The sequence below is a fragment of the Microplitis mediator genome, chromosome 1 (assembly GCF_029852145.1).
Source record: "Microplitis mediator isolate UGA2020A chromosome 1, iyMicMedi2.1, whole genome shotgun sequence".
Classification (NCBI taxonomy): Eukaryota; Metazoa; Arthropoda; class Insecta; order Hymenoptera; family Braconidae; genus Microplitis; species Microplitis mediator.
The window spans coordinates 10,787,152-10,806,528 of NC_079969.1; the positions used below are offsets into that span (position 1 = coordinate 10,787,152).

The following is a 19,377-nucleotide window of genomic DNA, read 5'->3' on the forward strand; positions in this document are numbered from 1 at the left end:
AGCACTGCATATTATCATAAATATGACAATAAAAAAATAACAAAACTTCACGCCTACAAATCCTTCCTGATCTCCAGGCTATTCAATAATATCGCAATAAGTCTACAAAAAAAAAACAGAATCAAATTACTGGTGAAACGGATAAACAAACTACTCCATAGTGAATTCAAAAAAACAGTCACAGCATACTGGGCAGCCCAAATCAAAAATATCAATTACAAAAATCCACTGGAGTTCTTCCCGAAGGTTAACAAATTCCTGAGGCTCAGAAAATCAATTAACATCAACACACTAAAAGTCCCACTCGATAACAGCTGATACAGTACACTAATCCATCAACAATATCCACACCTGGTGAACAACAACGCAGTCATAGCATCTGACCCTGATGATAAACTTCTTATTATTGGCAAGTATCTGGAGAGCATCAACGCACCAAGATACACAAACATTGAGACCAGAATTAAAAATACAGCTGACGCAACAGCAAAACACCTAGCTGATCTAAGGGACGAAATGAGAGCTGCCCAGGCCACTTTCACGACACTCTCCGACAGCAACCCAGCCCACTATCCAACTCATCAAAATGTTGAACCTAAATTCCTCTTCAGCTATATAGAAGTACTGCTGATACTTAAGAAACTTAAAAATAAGACCTCAACTGGATTAGACAACATACTGACAATAGTGATTAAAAATCTGCCAGAATATATCATCAAAGATTACACTGTAATATTTAACAATGCCATCAATAATGCTTATTACCCAACAAGATGGAAAGCTGCTAAAATACTTCCTATACTGAAGAAGGATAAAGACCCAGAATCGCCCCAAAGCTATAGACCCATTAGCTTGACCATGAGCATCAGTAAGGTATTCGAAAGATTAATCAAAGTCCAGATCGAGCAAATTAACACCAAAAATAAAATCATACCTAATAATCAATTCGGATTTAAAAACAAACACTCTACCACACATGCACTCAACAAGTTCCTGTCAGACATCACCAAGCACCTGCACAATAATCTAATTGTTGGAGCAGTTCTGCTTGATCAAGAAAAGGCATTTGACTCGGTCTGGATTCACGGGCTCATTTATAAACTTTTCATCTTCAAATTCCCAATTGGACTAATTATCCTGCTACTGGACATGCTGATCGGTAAATACTTCTACACCTGGGATGGTACTTCATTATCGAAAATAATCTTTAACATCGAGGAAGGATTACAGCAAGGTACAGTACTATCACCAATACTGTTCAACATTTATGACAGCGACACCAACTCGATGGCAGACCTAATTACAGAGGACATGGACTCAGGCTCTTTTGCTGATGATAGAGTAATTTATACTGCTGACAAGATGGTGGACGCCCTAGTAGACAGGCTGCAAGATCGTGTCAATAAAATTAATCAACACTACATAAACTGGAATCTAAAAATTAATGCTACAAAAAGTGAACTCATATTCTTCAGAAGAACCGTAAAACAAGTCAAAGTCTCCCAATATAATAAACTAAAATCAGCAAAAATTACTGTTCGAGATCATACCGGTAAACTAAACACAATTCCACAAAAAAAAACAGTCAAATACCTGGGCGTCACCCTAGATCATCTCCTTCATATGAATGATCACCACAAAACTCAGCTAGAAAAAGCCAGAAACGCCGTAAAATATAATTCCAGAATATTTTACAACAAAAATTTAGCTGAAAAATCAAAAATTATTTGCCATCAACTACTCATTAGACCACTGATAACATATGCTGCGCCAGTCCTCTGGAATATGGGTCCCACGATTATGGAAAAATTCCGTAGACTAGAGAGGTCGATACTACGCTCATGCACCAGGCTCTATAGGAAGGCGGAGACTGATTATAGAGAAAGGATTAGCAACACCATAATATATCAAAAAGCAAATATAACCAGGCTAGACTGCTTCTACTTAAAGCTATGCCGCAATTATTATGCCAGCTACCAAGACATCAACAACTCGTTAATGGAAAAACTCAAATGTAACGACGAGGAAGACTGTAAAAGCAAATGCCAATCCGGTTATATTACGCCGGAAATGTTCATCTTCTGCGACAAAGCTGGAGTCCTCCAGGACGCTTATAATCTGCCGTCAATATACCACATCAAAAGACACTGTAAAAATAAAAAAATCAATTTGTCTCAAGAAGAAGACATCCAATACATATTCTCGACAGCACTGCCCAGTGTTGACATCGTAGATAAAACTAGACTATCTAAAAACTACTGGTGGCTCCTAAGAGATGCCAAACACATCGACGAGATAAGGTGGAGAACTCGCTGGAATCAGTGAACCAAGACCTCACCAACTCAACTAGGCAAAAAAATTATAAGTTTGACCCAAAAGTATTTTACTAAGCTAGTAACATATTATTCGTCAGTCAGTGAATAAATTTGTGACCATTAAGCTGTCTGTTTATGCGATAAAGTGTAAAATAAGACGTGGGTAACCTAAAATGGGGGACCCTTCCCCCCCGCAAACTAATATGGACACCCAATTGCCAGGTACGAGCCAAAGTCTAAATTATAATTTCAAGCCCGAGAATCAGGCTCGAATTAAACAATTGTACAAGTTATATGATAGAAATGAATTTGCAAAAATTTATAAAGAAGCAAATAAACTGAAATCTATATCGCCAACACCGAACCTTAAATGCGCACGTCGCAGAAGTACCTCAACTGACTCTGAGCCAGAATCAATAGATGGAGCCACCAGTAAAGAGACAGATGAATTTAAAAAACCGCGCAAAGTAGCCAAGCTGCGTAAAGTTAGTGACAACACAGGGGCCACCACTGAGAATCAATTCGAACCACTGCTCGACAGTACAGATAACGAGGACATAATATCCAACAAGCCCAACAGAGGCGCTAATAAAAATTCAAATACCAGCACTAATAAAAATCAAAACAATAACAGTCAAAAAGAAACTCCAAAAATGAGACCACCACCAATTTACGCCCAATCAAATAGCATAAAACCAATGATTACATTTTTAATTAATAACAATATACCAAAAACAGACTTCACAGTTAGTGAACACAATGAAAGATTCATCAGAGTTAACACTTTCGCTATGGAAAAGTACAACATCATAACAACACTATTAAAATCAAAACAAACGGAATTCTGTACCTTCGCTCCAAAACACTTAAAAAGTAAAACCTTAGTCCTTAAAGGAATCAGAGGGGGTTATGATGAAAAAGAAGTAGCAACTGCATTAAATGAACTCAACCTAGCTGACGTTAAAATCACTAAGGTGAGTAAATTAATTTTTGACAAATCAAATCCTAATCTATACCACTTTTTGGTATCAATATCACATGAAACTAAAACTGCACAATTAACTCGAGTTAAAAAGTTATTGTCTCAAATCATAAGATGGGAAAGATTAAGAAAACCCGCTATATTTATATGCAAAAAATGTCAACAAATAGGACACGCAAGTTCAAATTGCCACCTTAAACCAAAATGTGTCAAATGCTCGGGTGAGCACGAGGCCAAAGACTGTAATATTAAAGACACCAAAGATAAACAAGAACTGAAATGCATAAACTGTGGCCAAAATGGGCACCCAGCAAGTTACATGGGGTGTCCAATGCTGAAGACGACCCTCAAATTAAAGAAATTTATATCAAAACAAAAAGATATCACAAAAAAAAATAACTCAAGTGCATTAAACAGCTTATTCGTCCCAGGCAGATCATTTGCGGATACAGTGAATAAAAACCAGTCTAGTTTCCCGCCTCTACCAAAAAATAGAAACCAAACAACCGGATCACAAAACAACACGTGGCAACAAACTTCCTCGCATGATCATAACCAAGAACAAATAAGCTCCAATCTGGAGAATTTACTATCAAATTTTAAAAACGAGATTCTAAATGAGATAAAGGAAATGAACAATAAAATATCTTACAATACAGCAAGAATTGATCAGATCATGACTTACTTCCACGAGGCCTAAAAATGGAGCAAACAATCTGTAACAAAATCAAACTAGCAGCGATAAACGTCAACTCGATAGCCACACTTAAAAGAAGATATGATTTAGATTTATTCACCCAAGCAAATAACATAGACATATGTATGATATCAGAAACAAAACTAAACCCTAAACATAAAATTCAACTATCCAATCATCAGTTTATTAGAACCGACAGATCAAACTCCACTAAAGGCGGCGGAACTGCAATAGCGATCCATAAAAGGTTTAAATTTACGACAATCCACCATACAAACTCAACAGATAATAAAGTGATTGAATTCACTGCAATAAAAATTAAAACGGGCAACAAGAATAATCTATTCATCATAAGCATCTATGCAACTCAAAAAACAGGACAAGTCTTCATTACTGAACTTGATAAACTGATGAAAAGCTTCAACTTAAACAAAAATGAGAATTATTACATCATCGCAGGGGATCTAAATGCTAAAAGCTCCACGTAGGGAGATGCCACCTCCAACGACCGTGGTAACCAATTGGTGTTGTGGATGTACAATAACGAAATTGACTATAAAGCAACACTTCTCTCTCCAGACAAACCTACATTCCCAAAAGCTGGGTCATTTTTAGACCACTGCCTAATAGACCAGCGTATCGACATAGATGACCTCATAAATGGCAAATTACCACCTTTAGCCTATGATGGCGACCATAACGTAATTAAATTCACCATAAACTGCAACGAATTAACCCCCAGCTATGTAGACCCGCTATCACTAAACTCGGGTACTTATAATTACAAAAAAGCAAATTGGAAGAAGTTTAATAAACACCTTTTGAGACAATATACATCCGAGAATAATATCCCATACAACAGAAACCTCACCATAGCGGAAATTGATCAGCATGTTATCAACCTAGAAAACACAATACAAGATGCAATACATAACACCATACCAAAAAACACATACAAAGCAAATAACTACTACCACAAATATGACAGTAAAGCAATAAAAAAGCTACATGCATATAAGTCGTTCCTTATCTCCAGACTTTTTAATAATTTATCTGTAAGCCAGCAAGAAAGAAGAAGAATCAAATCAACCATCAAGAAAATAAACAAAAATCTACACAAGGAATTTCACAAGATGGTAACTTCATATTGGGAAGCTCTCACTCGAGACATAAATTACAAAAATTCACACGAATTCTTCCCTAAAATAAATAAATTCCTCAGACCTAGGAAAGAAATTAAAATAAATACCCTAAAAATCCCTCAAGACAACAGTCCTTTCAGTATCGATGTCCATGTAAAATATCCGCAACTAGTTAACAATAATGAAGTAATCGCCACTGATCCAGAAATCAAGTTGAACATCATCGGAAAATATTTAGAAAGCATCAATGCGGCACGATACACTAACCTGGGCACGAGGATCAAAACAAAAGTAGACAGTACTGTAAAGACAATTAAAAATAGTAAAGACAACATGAGAAATCAAAACTTAACATTTACTACTTTCACAGATGAGAACCCAGCTTACCATCCAGATAAACAACAGGATTTCATCCTAAAAAAACTCAAAAATAAAACTTCGGCTGGGATAGACAACATCCCAACGACAGTATTAAAAAATCTCCCAGAAGTAACTATTGAGGATTATACTATTATCTTTAATAATTGTATCAATAATGCCTATTTTCCATACCGATGGAAAACAGCTAAAGTATTACCAATACTCAAAAAAGATAAGGACCCGGTGGCGCCGCAAAGCTATAGGCCAATCAGCTTAACGACTAGCATAAGTAAAATCTTCGAAAGGCTGATCAAAAAACAACTAGATCAAATAAATGACAACAAAAAAATCATTCCGGACAACCAGTTCGGGTTCAAAGCTAAACATGCGACAACACACGCATTAAATAAATTTTTATCAGATGTAAATAATAGCCTGCATAAAAATGACATTGTAGGGGCGGTATTTCTGGACCAAGAAAAAGCCTTTGACTCGGTCTGGCTGGACGGTTTGATTTTTAAACTATATGAGCTAAAATTTCCACTGGGTCTCTTATTTATATTAACGAGACATAACACGCTCGCTTCGCTCGCCTTCATTCTTTCAGAAATCCCGCCGTTATCTCGGTCGACCAATCGACAACCGAATAAAATAGTCACAGAAGTGACGTAAAACGATACGACATCCGGTCATCAACTTTTTAGAAGAGGATGGATATGCTGTACGGAAATAAATTTCGTACCTGGGATGGGATGAGAATGTCCGAAATTATATTTAATATTGAAGAAGGATTACAACAAGGTAAAGTGCTATCTCCATCTCTATTTAATTTCTATGACAGCAACACAAATGAAGCAGCAAATATCAACACTGAAGAAGTGCTGTCAAACTCGTTCGCTGATGACCGAGTAATCTATAAAGCTGGTAGTAACGTGGATCTCATTGTAAGTCAACTCCAAGATAGAGTAAATAAATTAAGCAGACATTATTTAAATTGGAATCTTAAACTTTACCCCGCAAAGAGTGAAGTAATCCCTAGCAGACCTGAGTTACCGTAAATTCACGGTATTTTTACCGTATATCTACCGTAGAATACCGTAAAATTCGAGTAGATTTACCTAAATTACGGCAGATTTACCGTAAGTTACGGTAAATTCACCGTAAATTACGGTAAATCGGTACTTTACGGTGGATTACCGTAAATTACGGCGGGTATACCGTAAATTTGCCGTCGAATACGATAAATCTACCGTAAAAAAATTCAGGTGGATTACCGAATTACCGTAATTTACGGTGGAGTACCGTATTTCCGTATTTTACGGAAAATCCACCGTAAATTACGGTAAAACCACCGTAAATTACGGTAAATCCACCGTAATTCACGGTAAATCGGTATTTTACGGTGGGTTTACCGTAATTTACCGTAATTTGGGTCCGTTAGGGATATTTTTTCGAAGACCAGTCAACCACATTGAAGTCTCACTATACAATAAAATTAATAAAGCAAAAATAAGCGTCACAGATCAACATGGAAACACTACACAAATACCAAGCAAAAAAACAATTAAATATCTCGGCATAAAATTTGACCACCTACTCCACCTTTACAAACATCACAATTCTCAATTGGAAAAAGCAAAAGCAGCAGTCAAAAACAACTCTAGAATTTTTTACAATAAAAACCTGGAAATAAAGGCAAAAACTATTTGCTACCAATTAATGATACGACCAATCCTCACGTACGCAGCACCTGTGCTCTGGAATATGGGTCCATCAATCATGGAAAAATTCAGGAAGCTGGAAAGATCCATTCTACGTGCATGTACCAGACTACATCGCGCAGCAGAAACGGAGTATCGTGAGAGAGTCCCCGATGAAAAAAGATTTTGTCTAATCATATATGATCATGCATAATTGTCTATATATGATCAGATCCAAAAATTGGCCAGGTCTGATCATACATAACTTGATCTGTTTATATATGAACAGATATGATCATATATAACCATGCATGAACGAATATAGTCATTTTTAGAATCTCATTCAGAATATCTGTAAATTATTAATTAAGTAATTTAATTAGGATTTATTGTCTTTATCAATATAAATGTCGGTTAAAATTAGATAAATAATAAAAAAAAAAGTTGTCATCCGTTGACTACTATTTTACTACGAGGTCACCCGTCCAATTAATGTCCCATGCCGATGATGCTTAACTTTGGTTATCGATGGATTGTAGTCTAATCCTCTAGTCTGTTCTACACTTATAATTAAGAAAAGTTTATGGTATTACTTAACTCAAATAATCAAATTGATACTTTATACTTTTAAATTGCTGCCGAAATCTTTGGACATTTTTTGAGTATTTGGGATTTAAGTTTGATTGATAGTTGACAGAATAAAAATTTAATAACTTTGATATTAAAAAATTGTCATATTATTTAATATATATATATATATATGTATTTACTGGAACTATATACATAATTAAATATTTATAGGTTTCATATCAATAAAGTCTGATCAGATTTAATAATACATAGACATATATAACTACATATAAGTTTATATCAGTCATGTCTGATCAGATCCAATCAGATGTAAACTTATGCACGACTATACATGAATTTATATTAGCCATGTATGATCAGATCTAATCATGTATAGACTTATATATGATTATATATGGGGTTATAACAGCCAAGTTTGATCATATCTAATTATATATAGTGACTCATATATAATAAGACCTGATCATACATAGACTTATATATGATTATATATGGAGTTAAAACAGCCAGGTATGATCATATCTAATTATATATAGACTCATATATAATCAGATCTGATCAGATCTAATTATATATAGACTTATATATAATCAGATCTGATCATATATAGACTTATATATAGGCTTATAACAGCTAGGTATGATCAGATCTAATTATGTATGGGGTCATATATAATTATATATGACCCCATATATAATCATGCATGATTATATATAACTTCATATATGATTATATATAATCATATATGATCATATATTATCGTATATGATTAGACAAAATCTTTTTTCATCGGGTCAGTAACCGCAAAGTGTACAAAAAGGCAAACATCACCAGAATTGACTGTTTTTATTTAAAATTATGCAGGAATTATTTTGCCACGTACCAACAAATTAATAATCCCATCATGGATAATTTAACTTGCACCGACCAAGAAGATAACATAAACAAATGCCAGACGGGATATGTCACCCCTGAAATGTTCCCATTCTGTGATAATGTAGGGCTAATACAAGATGAAAATAACCTACCATTAATCTACCATAAAAAGAGACACGGCACAAACAAGATATTCAATCTAAATCCTGAGGAAGCACATAATAACCTGCTATACTCCTTGGAACTCCCAAAACCAGACCGAGTTGACGTACATCGCTTGTCAAAAGCATACTGGTGGCTTCAAAAAGATGCCAAATTTATCGATGAGATCCGACGACGCTCAATTAGGAAAAAACAGCGAGCGGTGATTACTTAGTGATCAAATTGTATATATGTAAATATGTATATAAATAACATAACCACCCACCCTCCCAACTACCACTCCACCTTCCTTCTCCCCACACCCTACCCATAAAGATACGGATGTTTTTTACGAGGCCATGTTTTTTACATCCACTAAAATAACCCATATTGATTAAAAATTTAAACTTTATATTTTTATAATAATTATTTATTGATATAAATTACTGTACTAAGTTATAATTAGGTATATGGAATGCTGGTGAGATCTACTCTGTTGTAGCATGCGAGCATAAATTCAATTATGATATATATTGTGATAGTATTTTTTATTGTTATTTTTATACTAACAACTATGTAAAAATTGATAAAGGAGAATAAATAAATATAACTTTTCAAACAAACCAACGAGCCTTTTAGGTTTTGCAGAAATTATTAAGCAATTTAAAACAAACCTGTCATTGAAAAATATCAATATATTTACCATAATATAATTCTTGTATGGTGGCGAGATCTACCCACGGTAGCAAACCACTAAATATTATATTCTAGTGTCTAAGTTATTTATAGTTGATTTTATACCTTATAAATGTATTTTGATCTGAGTAAAAATAAAAAATAACTTTTCAAAAAAAAAAAAAAAAAACCAACGAGCCTTTTTCCCTCCTTTCGCCCCTGGTACAAGTATCGTTGCGGAAGAACGCATATCTTTTTCTCAAAAAATTTATATCAATTTGCAATATTGAATACATAAGTGGCACAACAGTGAGTTCTAAACAGCATTAATATAAAAATGTATTAATGCCCTAATTATAAAGGAAAATATTTGTATTAAACAGTTATAAAGGAATTTGGGCAGTGGATAACCAACAAAAAAATACAAATGCCTCTGGATACATAGTCCAAGCTAGTCCTGCGATGGCAAGCAATGCGCCGAGCACCAGCTCAGCTAATCACAAAGAATTAGACATTGAAACAGTTAAACAATTAAAAAAGTTTAAAAAATTGTACTCAACTAAAAATTTTACATTGTTATACGAAAGAGCTCAACGAAAGGCGCCAAAGCCAAACAAGAACGCGGTAGTACGACGCAAGAGCGTGGTTACCGAGTCCGAGACTGAGTCAACAGATGGCGACAAAAGGCAAGAGGATGACGGTTTTATACTACCGCGAAAATCAAATAAAATAAGAAAAGTAGATAACAACACAGACTTCACATCACATCACATCTACGGCGCTGATCAGATTTAACAGACAGTGAAGAACCCTTAACTAATAAAAGAAATTATAACAACAACAGAAAATAAGCTCCAAAATTAAACAGCAACCGCAATCAACAAACTAGTAGTCAAAATGATACAAGTGTTCAAAAGGAGAAAAATAAAAAGCCTCGACAGACCGCCTCCCATTTTTGCAAAAATCAAGGGTAAAAAAGAAACAACAACTCTACTCACTACAAACAAAGTCCCCAAAACAAGTTTTATAGTTCGTGAATTCGATGAAACTTATATAAGGATTTATCCTAACGACATTGCAATTTATGAGTTGTGTATCAATGTATTGAAAAAAAAAGAAAACTCAATTCTTTACTTATACCCCCAGACACCTGAAAATAAAAACAATTGTTCTCAAAGGTGTATACGTATACACGTATACGTGGTGGCTACGACGAAAATGATGTCAGGGCGGGCCTGGTTGAGCTTAACCTACAAGATGTCAACATTACCAAGGTCAATAAACTAATCTTTAACAGAAGCAAACCTCAGCTTTTCCATTTTATTATTTCAGTGTCTTATGACAGCATAACTGCCACGCTAACCCATCTAAAGTCTATTATCACAACCCATCAGATGTGCAAGGTTGAGAAGGCCCACATTCGTTATGTGCAAAAGATGACAAAAAACGGGATATTCTAGTTCTAACTGTCATATGGCCCCGGTCTGTGTTAATTGCGTCGGCGAACATGAAGCCAAAGAATGTACTTTTCAGACAGGCATCGACAAAAATTTACTCAAATACACCAACTGTGATGAAATAGGACATCCAGCCAGTTACAAGGGCTGTCCAGCACTTAAGTTGATTACCAAAATCAAGACTCAAAATAGACAGCAAAATGAAGCCAAAAAGCGGAACCTAGCTCATGTAATCAACAACTGCACTAGGCCTGACCAATCGTACGCCAATATGTTCAATATCAAGCAAAATAACAGCTTCCCACCATACTTCCTAATTAATTAATTACAAGAATCCCCATAAATTATTTCCTAAAATAAACAGGATGCTCAGACCACGCAAAGACATCAACATTAACACCCTAAAAATGCCATTAGATAACAATCAACTCAACATTCACTTCAGCCATAAGTTCCCAAATCTTGTTTTTAACAACGAGATCATCGCTTCAGATCCTGAGATTAAACTCTACATAATTGGAAAATATCTCGAGAGCATAAACTCACCTCGTTATGCCAACTGGGGATCAACTACCAAAAATAATGTAGACTTGATAGTTGATGAAGTTAAATCTCTAAAAGATTCATTAAGGAATGACTACCAAACCTTCACTGTTTTTTCAAAAATCAATCCAGCCTATTATCCTTCCTCTCAAAATGATGAGATTAAATTCCTGTACAGCTACCATAATGTAATTGCAACCTTCAAGAAGCTAAAAAACAAGACGTCATCTGGATTAGACAAAATCCCAGCTATTGTGCTAAAAAACTTACCGGACCTAACCATCAGAGATTACACAATCATCTTTAACAATGCTATCAATAACTACTACTTCCCAATAAGGTGGGAAGCGGCCCAAGTCCTTCCTTCCTATTCCGAAAAAGGACAAAAACCTGGAATCACCACAAAGTTACCGTCCAATCAGCTTGACCACCAGCATCAGTAAAGTATTTGAAAGGCTCATCAAAAACCAACCTGGTCATCAACAATGAAGTAATAGCAACTGATCAGGAAAGTAAGTTAGATATTGTGGGAAAGTATTTGGAAAGTATCAACTCACTTCGATACACAAACCTAGGGACAACAATCAAAGCAGCAGTGGACAGAAATATTGAAGAATTAATGATACTCAAAAATAACATGCGGGCAAGGAAACCAACATTTGTCACTTTTGCGGATGATAATCCGGCGTATTGGCCAGTCCAAAATGAAGATCCTAAAGCCTGTACAGCTATATGGAGGTCTCTGTAATCTTAAAAAAATTGAAAAATAAAACATCAGCTGAGCTGGATAACATCCCAACGGTGGTACTGTAAAACCTACCCATATGCATTATAAGAGAATACATAATTATTTTTAACAACGCTATCAATCACGTATACTACTCGGACCAATGGAAAACTGAAAAAGTCCTGCCAATACCCGAAAAGGACAAAAAGCCAGAGTTGCCTCAAAGCCACAGACCAATAAGCCTGACAACGAGCATCAGCAAAATTTTTGAAAGACTTATCAAAAGACAATTGGACAAATTTATTGACGACAAAAAAATTATCCCAAATAACCAATTTGGGTTTAGGAATAGACACTCAACAACCCACGCCATCAACAAATTCATGTCGGATATAATTAAAAGTCTGGAAAAAAATTTAATAATTGAAGCAGTGAACACGCAAGTTCAAATTGCCGCCTCAAGCCGAAATGCGTCAAATGCTCGGGTGAGCACGAGGCCAAGGACTGCAATATAAAAGACACTAATGATAAAAAAAAGCTGAAATGTATAAACTGTGGGCAAAATGGGCACCCAGCAAGCTACATGGGATGTCCGATGCTTAAGACTACACTTAAATTAAAAAAATATATTTTAAAACAAAAAAATATCGCGAAAAAAAATGCTTCAAGTGTAATAAACAGTACGTTCGTCCCAGGCAGAACATTTGCGGATACATTAAATAAAAATCAGCCCAATAGTTTCCCGCCATTACCAAAAACTAGAAAACAAACAGCTGGTCCACAAATCAGCATGTGGCAACAAACACCTTCACAAGAATACAACCAAGATCACATAAGCTCCAATTTGGAGAATTTACTCTCAAATTTCAAAAATGAAATTTTAAATGAGATCAAAGAAATGAATAACAAAATATCACACAATTCAGCAAAAATCAAACAGATTATGTCTTATTTCCACGAGGCCTGAAAGTGGAGCAAACAAACAGCGATAAAATCAAACTAAAATAAAACTAAAAATCAAATAATTTTCAACATCGAGGAAGGTTTACAGCAAGGTACAGTACTATCACTAATACTGTTTAACATATATGACAGTGACACAGACACGGTACCTCTTCCCCGTCCTACTCCTTATCCCACACCTTCCCCTAAAATATTTAGATGCTTTTACAATGCACAATTTTTTTGCATCTCCTAAAAACCTACGTTTTAACTAAGAATGTTAAAAATAATTATTTCTGACACTATATAGTGCAAACCCATTCATGTCAATTAGCAAGATCTATTACTATAGCAAGCTAAGTTTAATTAATATGTTACAGTTTTTTTTATTGTATTTTTTAAACTGTATGAACTCTTATGTAACCTTGTTTGTGAGTAAATAAAAATAAACTTTTCAAAAAAAAAAAGACACCAACACAGTGGCAGACCTAATTACAGAGGACATGGACTCGGGCTTTTTCGCTGATGATAGAGTAATCTATACTGCTGACAAGATAGTGGACGCTCTAGTGGCCAGGCTGCAAGATCGTGTCAATAAAATCAATCAACATTACATAAACTGGAATTTTACAATTATTGCTACAAAAAGTGAACTCAGAATCTTCAGAAGAACCGTGAAAAAAGTCAAAGTCTCCCAATATAATAAATTAAAATCAGTAAAAATTACAGTTCAAGATCATACCGGTAAATTAAACACAATTCCAAAAAAGAAAACAGTAAAATATCTGAGTGTCACTCTAGATCATCTCCTTCATATGAATGCTCACCACAAAACTCAGCTAGAAAAAGCCAGAAACGCCGTAAAATATAACTCCAGAATATTTTATAACAAAAATTTAGCCGTAAAAACAAAAATTATGTTTTCAACTACTCATTATAGACCAATGCATGATCATTAATTTTCCGTTATACATAGTCATATTAGTCATGCATGATTGGATATGAACTGACATGCATCATCAAGATCAATCATGATTAAGCTTGGACATGCACGAATCATAGGGACTATTTTTTCCTCGTCATGCATGATTTTACATGGTCATGCATGACATGCATAATTCGTGCAGTCATGAAAGATCATGCATACCTTTGCAGGAATCATGCAAAGTCTTGCATGATTGAGTTTGGCCATATATGATTCATGCATGAATCATGCATGACTGTTCTTTCCTCGCCAGTCATGGTCATGCATGATTGAACAAAACGTTGCATGATAATGCAGAACCATGCAAATTGATGTCCGGATCATGCACGACCATCCCCGAATCATGATCGTGCATGACGATTTTGTCCCGGGTATAGTTATAATTATATACAACTAACTTAGTTATAATTATTAGAGTGCGTCATTTCGGAGCAACTTTTTTTTTTTAAGTACATGTGGAAAAAATCATCGTTGAACACAAAAAAAAAAATTTCGCGCAAGAAAAAAAATTCTATGTCGATTACAGACCTAGCTCATTAAAAAATTCAATTTCCCATTTAAATAACACAGGGTGTTTTTTCCCTTCCTTCAATTCCTTTTTATCTATTATATTCTATCATTGATATTTCACACTTTAAATTTCACTTTATAAGTTAGTAAATAATATAATTCGACATTTCAATTGTTACATTTCTGGCAAACGGTAATTTTTACACTTTTTAAGACGAATAAATGATTTTCAAAGCAAGAAAATTTCATTTATCAAATAACAATATTATATTTACAGTTTATTGTGTTTGATTTACATTAATGAATGGAAAATATACTGCTTACATTGCAAAAAAATTTTTTACTGTGTAGAATGTAAAAATTCGAGTTGGCAATTTAATTTTTATAATTTTGAGATCGAAACGCTTGTTTTTACATTTTATACTGTAATTATTCTTGTTTTTTTTTTCCGTGAAGAAAAGTTTAGTCTTCCGAATTTTTAACTTCCCGCTAAGAAAATTGTAAATTTTCGCAAATTTCGGGAAGTTATTGTTTTCACCCCAATTTTCGAAAATCAAGTTTTCATCAGATGTCGACGTTTTGAGGTCCTCGGAAGCTATTCTGACTATCTTCAGAATGATGTCCGAGTGTATATATGTATGCATGTGTGTGTGTGTGTGTGTGTGTGTATGTGTGTGTGTGTGTGTGTGTGTATGTGTGTGTGTGTGTGTGTAAACTCTTTGTAACTTTTTAACTAATAAACCGATTTAGATAGTTAAGGAGGCAATCGAAAGAGCTTGTTGGCCGTCAACTTTTCTGAAAATTTCAGAACATTTGATCAAGTAGACTCGAAAATATTGGCGAATTACGGAAAAAAAATTTTGTTTTTTTTGTTTTTTATTGATTTCTCAGAAACGAGTCAAACGATCAACTTCAAAATCTAATCAGCTCTAGAACTTGATAAAACGCGTCGATCGCCGCCTAAACCTTCTCAATTGGTTAATTTGTTCGAGAGATATCGTTGGAGAAAGAAATGGTGAAAAACGGGTTTTTTCAAATATCTTCGAAACGGCTGAACGGATCAATTTCAAATGTTTATCAGCTCTAGAATTGAAGAAAACGCGCCTATTGCCACCTCAAACGTCAAAATCGGTTCATTAGTTCAAAAGATATCGGGGCTGAAAAGTTAAAAAAATAACATAAAACGTTATTTTTTCCGGATAAATCAAAATGTAATGTACTAAATGTGTCTTAAATCATACCAACTATTCCTCCTTATAGTCTCTTTCGATCATCATATAATGTCATCTAACTTGTTCTTTAATTTAAATCATATTATCAGCAAGAAATTGAGAAAACCCAGTTTTTAATATTTTTCTCGGATATTTCATATATTATTGCTCAGACCTAAGTCAAAACTCACTCAAATCTTGATTTTGATCACGACATTGATTTCTGCCTCGATACATTTATTTCATTGAACATAATCGAGAATAAAAATTTTAAAATCGCTTCTTCATTAATAATTTCCGATTCTTAACTTGTCAAACTTTAGCAAAAAACGTAACTTGGTAGAGTTTGAAAAGCTTATAAAAAATAATCCCAGGTAATAGCATTTTCGAGTTCGAAAATATATTCACAGTAATGTTTTCATGCTCCTTGAGCTCGAAAACAGCGGGAAGTTTTGGGGCTGACCCACAGGGTCAACCGACGCCCAGATTTTTTTTCTTGATTCAATAAAAATGAAACACTTGATTCAAAAACTTCCTTTTAGTTTAAAATAGTAAATTCTATTGCTCAAAAAAAAAATTTATTTTTGAAGCGAAATTGAAAATTTCTTGGTTTAAGAAAAAAATTATTGGCTAAAGAAAATCAGTCATCTCACTCCAAAAAACCAACGTTTTGTATATAGATGTTTATATATTTTAATATTGTATAGTTGAGTCAGCAAAAGAATGGGCTTTTCTCCCACCATTTTTCTACAATTGAGTCATTACTGCGCATGCGCGTTAGGGCAAAATCATGGACTTCATCATACCCTGATTAAAAATATTCATTGAAAAGGATCGAAAATTATTTCAATTCTTTTCAATCCCACGGAGATTTTGGAAAGTATTGAATGGAATTAAAATTTTGATCATTTGAATACTTTCTAATTCTTAAAATGGAATTCAAAAGTATTGAAAAAAATTCAATCTTTCATCATTTCAATACCTTCCAATATGGAATTATTTTGGTATTGAGAAGGATTCAGAAAGATTCAAAAATTTCAATTCATTTGAATTCTTTTCAATTTAACACTCGATCCAAAACATCGGACTATTTTGGTGTTGAGAAGGATTCAAAAAGATTCAAAAATTTCAATTCATTTGAATTCTTTTCAATCCCATACGCGATTCTAAAATTCGAAACTTTTTTGGTATTGAAAAGTATTCAGTAAGATTAAAAATATCAATTCATTTGAATCTTTTCCAATTTCTCGGAAGTGTAGAAATTCTTATATTATTTTGGGATTGAAAAGTATTAATTTTATGTCCAAATGAAAACCTTGGGGTATAGAAAGTATTCAAAAGGATTCAATTCTCATCTTTTTCAATACTTTTCAATGAATATTTTTAATCAGGGATATGATGAAGTCCATGATTTTGCCCTAACGCGCATGCGCAGTAATGACTTAGTTGTAGAAAAATGGTGGGAGAAAAGCCCATTCTTTTGCAGACTCAACTATAAATAATTATTCCTAACCCCTCCACTAACCCAAGCTCCCAGTCCTTCCTCCTCCCCCTCTCTCATAAAACTAATCAGATGTTTTTTCCAGTACTCTGTTTTTGACATATTATTATTAAAAGTATTGTATTGCTGAAATTTGTAGTAATTTATCTCAAGTATTGTTCTATAAAACTTTAATATATTTATGTAATAATATGAGTATTGTAAGGCGACGAGATCTATCCACGGTAGCTAACCACCAAAGACATTTAAATAGTGATTAAGTTTTTTCTTGCAGTTTTTATACTTTTAAACCATGTAATGTTCTGAGCTAAATAAAAATTGACTTTTCAAACCAACGAGTCTTAGTTATATATTTTTTTATAGCAGTAATTTTTTTTACATTTATTATCAATACAATAAGTTTTGCTAATTTTCTTGGCATACCTGACAGCCAAGTTCAATTTAATAAATAAAGTAGGACTTTTGAATAAGTGCAGTAAGTCAGTAAGTGAGACCTAGCACTGGTAGCAAGCTAACTAATAATATTATTAATAAGCTAAAGTATTTTTAAAATGATTTTATACTTGTAAATGCAATATATCTGTTTTTCTGCTGGATAAAACTATATTCTTTTCAAAAAAAAAAAAAAAAATCAACGCGCCTTACCAGTACTTCGAGAAAATCATGGGACACTCAATAGAGACAGAAAAATGTAATAAAATATATTAGATATTCGATAGTATACTTTATCATCTTCACCTCGAATGCTCCGATAAACCTGTATTGACGATACTGCATGTCATTATTTATAATCTCATTTAACAAAATGGCGCAAAGCTCACAAGATTTTAACCGCAGTGCCTTGACTATTTCAAATAATCGGGTTCGTAATTATTTACTTTCACTATTTTACTTGTCTAAATAACTAGTTGTTATCATATTTGTGTTTAATTAAAAAATAATATATATATTTAATAGGCGTGTTATACGGGTCAACGAACCACGAGAATACCCCGAGGTTTGATTAAAATAGTGGGAATAAATTGTCAAAGTCTCGATCTTTCTTATAATGAACTGACATCAATATCTGCTTTAAAAGACTACAATAATCTTCAGGAATTAATTTTAGATAACAATAAATTGTATGATTTAAATACATTGCCACCAATTAATGGATTAACGACAATTAGTTTAAATAATAATGAGGTATATTAAAATATGTTTATCCATATATGTACGTATGTGTTTATTGTTGTTTTGTATTAATCTTAAATTAAACAGATAGTTGATATAGACTTAGCGTTGGAGAAAATAAGTAGTTGTTGTCCAAATGTCAAATACGTGAGTCTGCTGGGGAATCCGGGTTACCCCGATCAGCTCACGGATCCTGTCAACAACGACGAGGCTGACTATGATCGTTACAGACTGTACGCAATTCACATTTTACCAGACTCTCTTCGCTTTCTCGATTTTCGGCCAGTCACACAAATCGAGAGAAAAGATGCAAGCAATCGAGGTCGTTTTATGCGGACTATTAAACTAAATATGCCTCTTTCTTCACTTACTTCTACACCTTTTCTTCCACTTAATATTCCTACTTCATATTCTTCGACATGTTTGCCTGTTGCTACTGCACCCACACCTCCTGGCACTTGTTCATCCATAACTCGTCATTTCAAACCAACTACTTATCAAGACGTTGTTTTGGATCCTAATTACTCACCATTACCAACTACAACACGTAGTCCAAGTGATCATAAAGGTAAAATATATACTGTATAGATTAATTTTATAAATTATATACTAATACTTTTTATTATTACTTTTTTTTCTAATAAAGGAGCTTACGGGAAATGTCGGTATCGATATTCAGGAAAAAATTCAGAAGGAAATCGTTTTATTATAAATAGTGATTTATAATAATTACAAAAAACAAAAATATATATTTTTATAATCATGTAAAAAAATTGGATTTATTATTTAGCCAGCTTTTACTGAATAAAATTTATATATATATATGTATAATTTTTTTTTTTTTAATGC

General features: G+C 33.8%; 1 protein-coding gene across 1 annotated transcript; it reads left to right on the plus strand.

Moving 5' to 3' along the window:
• Nucleotides 1–17,838: 17,838 nt before the first annotated feature.
• Nucleotides 17,839–19,345, plus strand: LOC130670330 (leucine-rich melanocyte differentiation-associated protein-like). Its single transcript, XM_057473737.1, has 4 exons — nucleotides 17,839–18,217; nucleotides 18,313–18,540; nucleotides 18,616–19,096; nucleotides 19,175–19,345. Exons 1-4 carry the CDS (start codon nucleotides 18,131–18,133, stop codon nucleotides 19,252–19,254), a joined length of 876 nt encoding a protein of 291 aa, XP_057329720.1. The 5' UTR covers nucleotides 17,839–18,130; the 3' UTR covers nucleotides 19,255–19,345.
• Nucleotides 19,346–19,377: the final 32 nt, after the last annotated feature.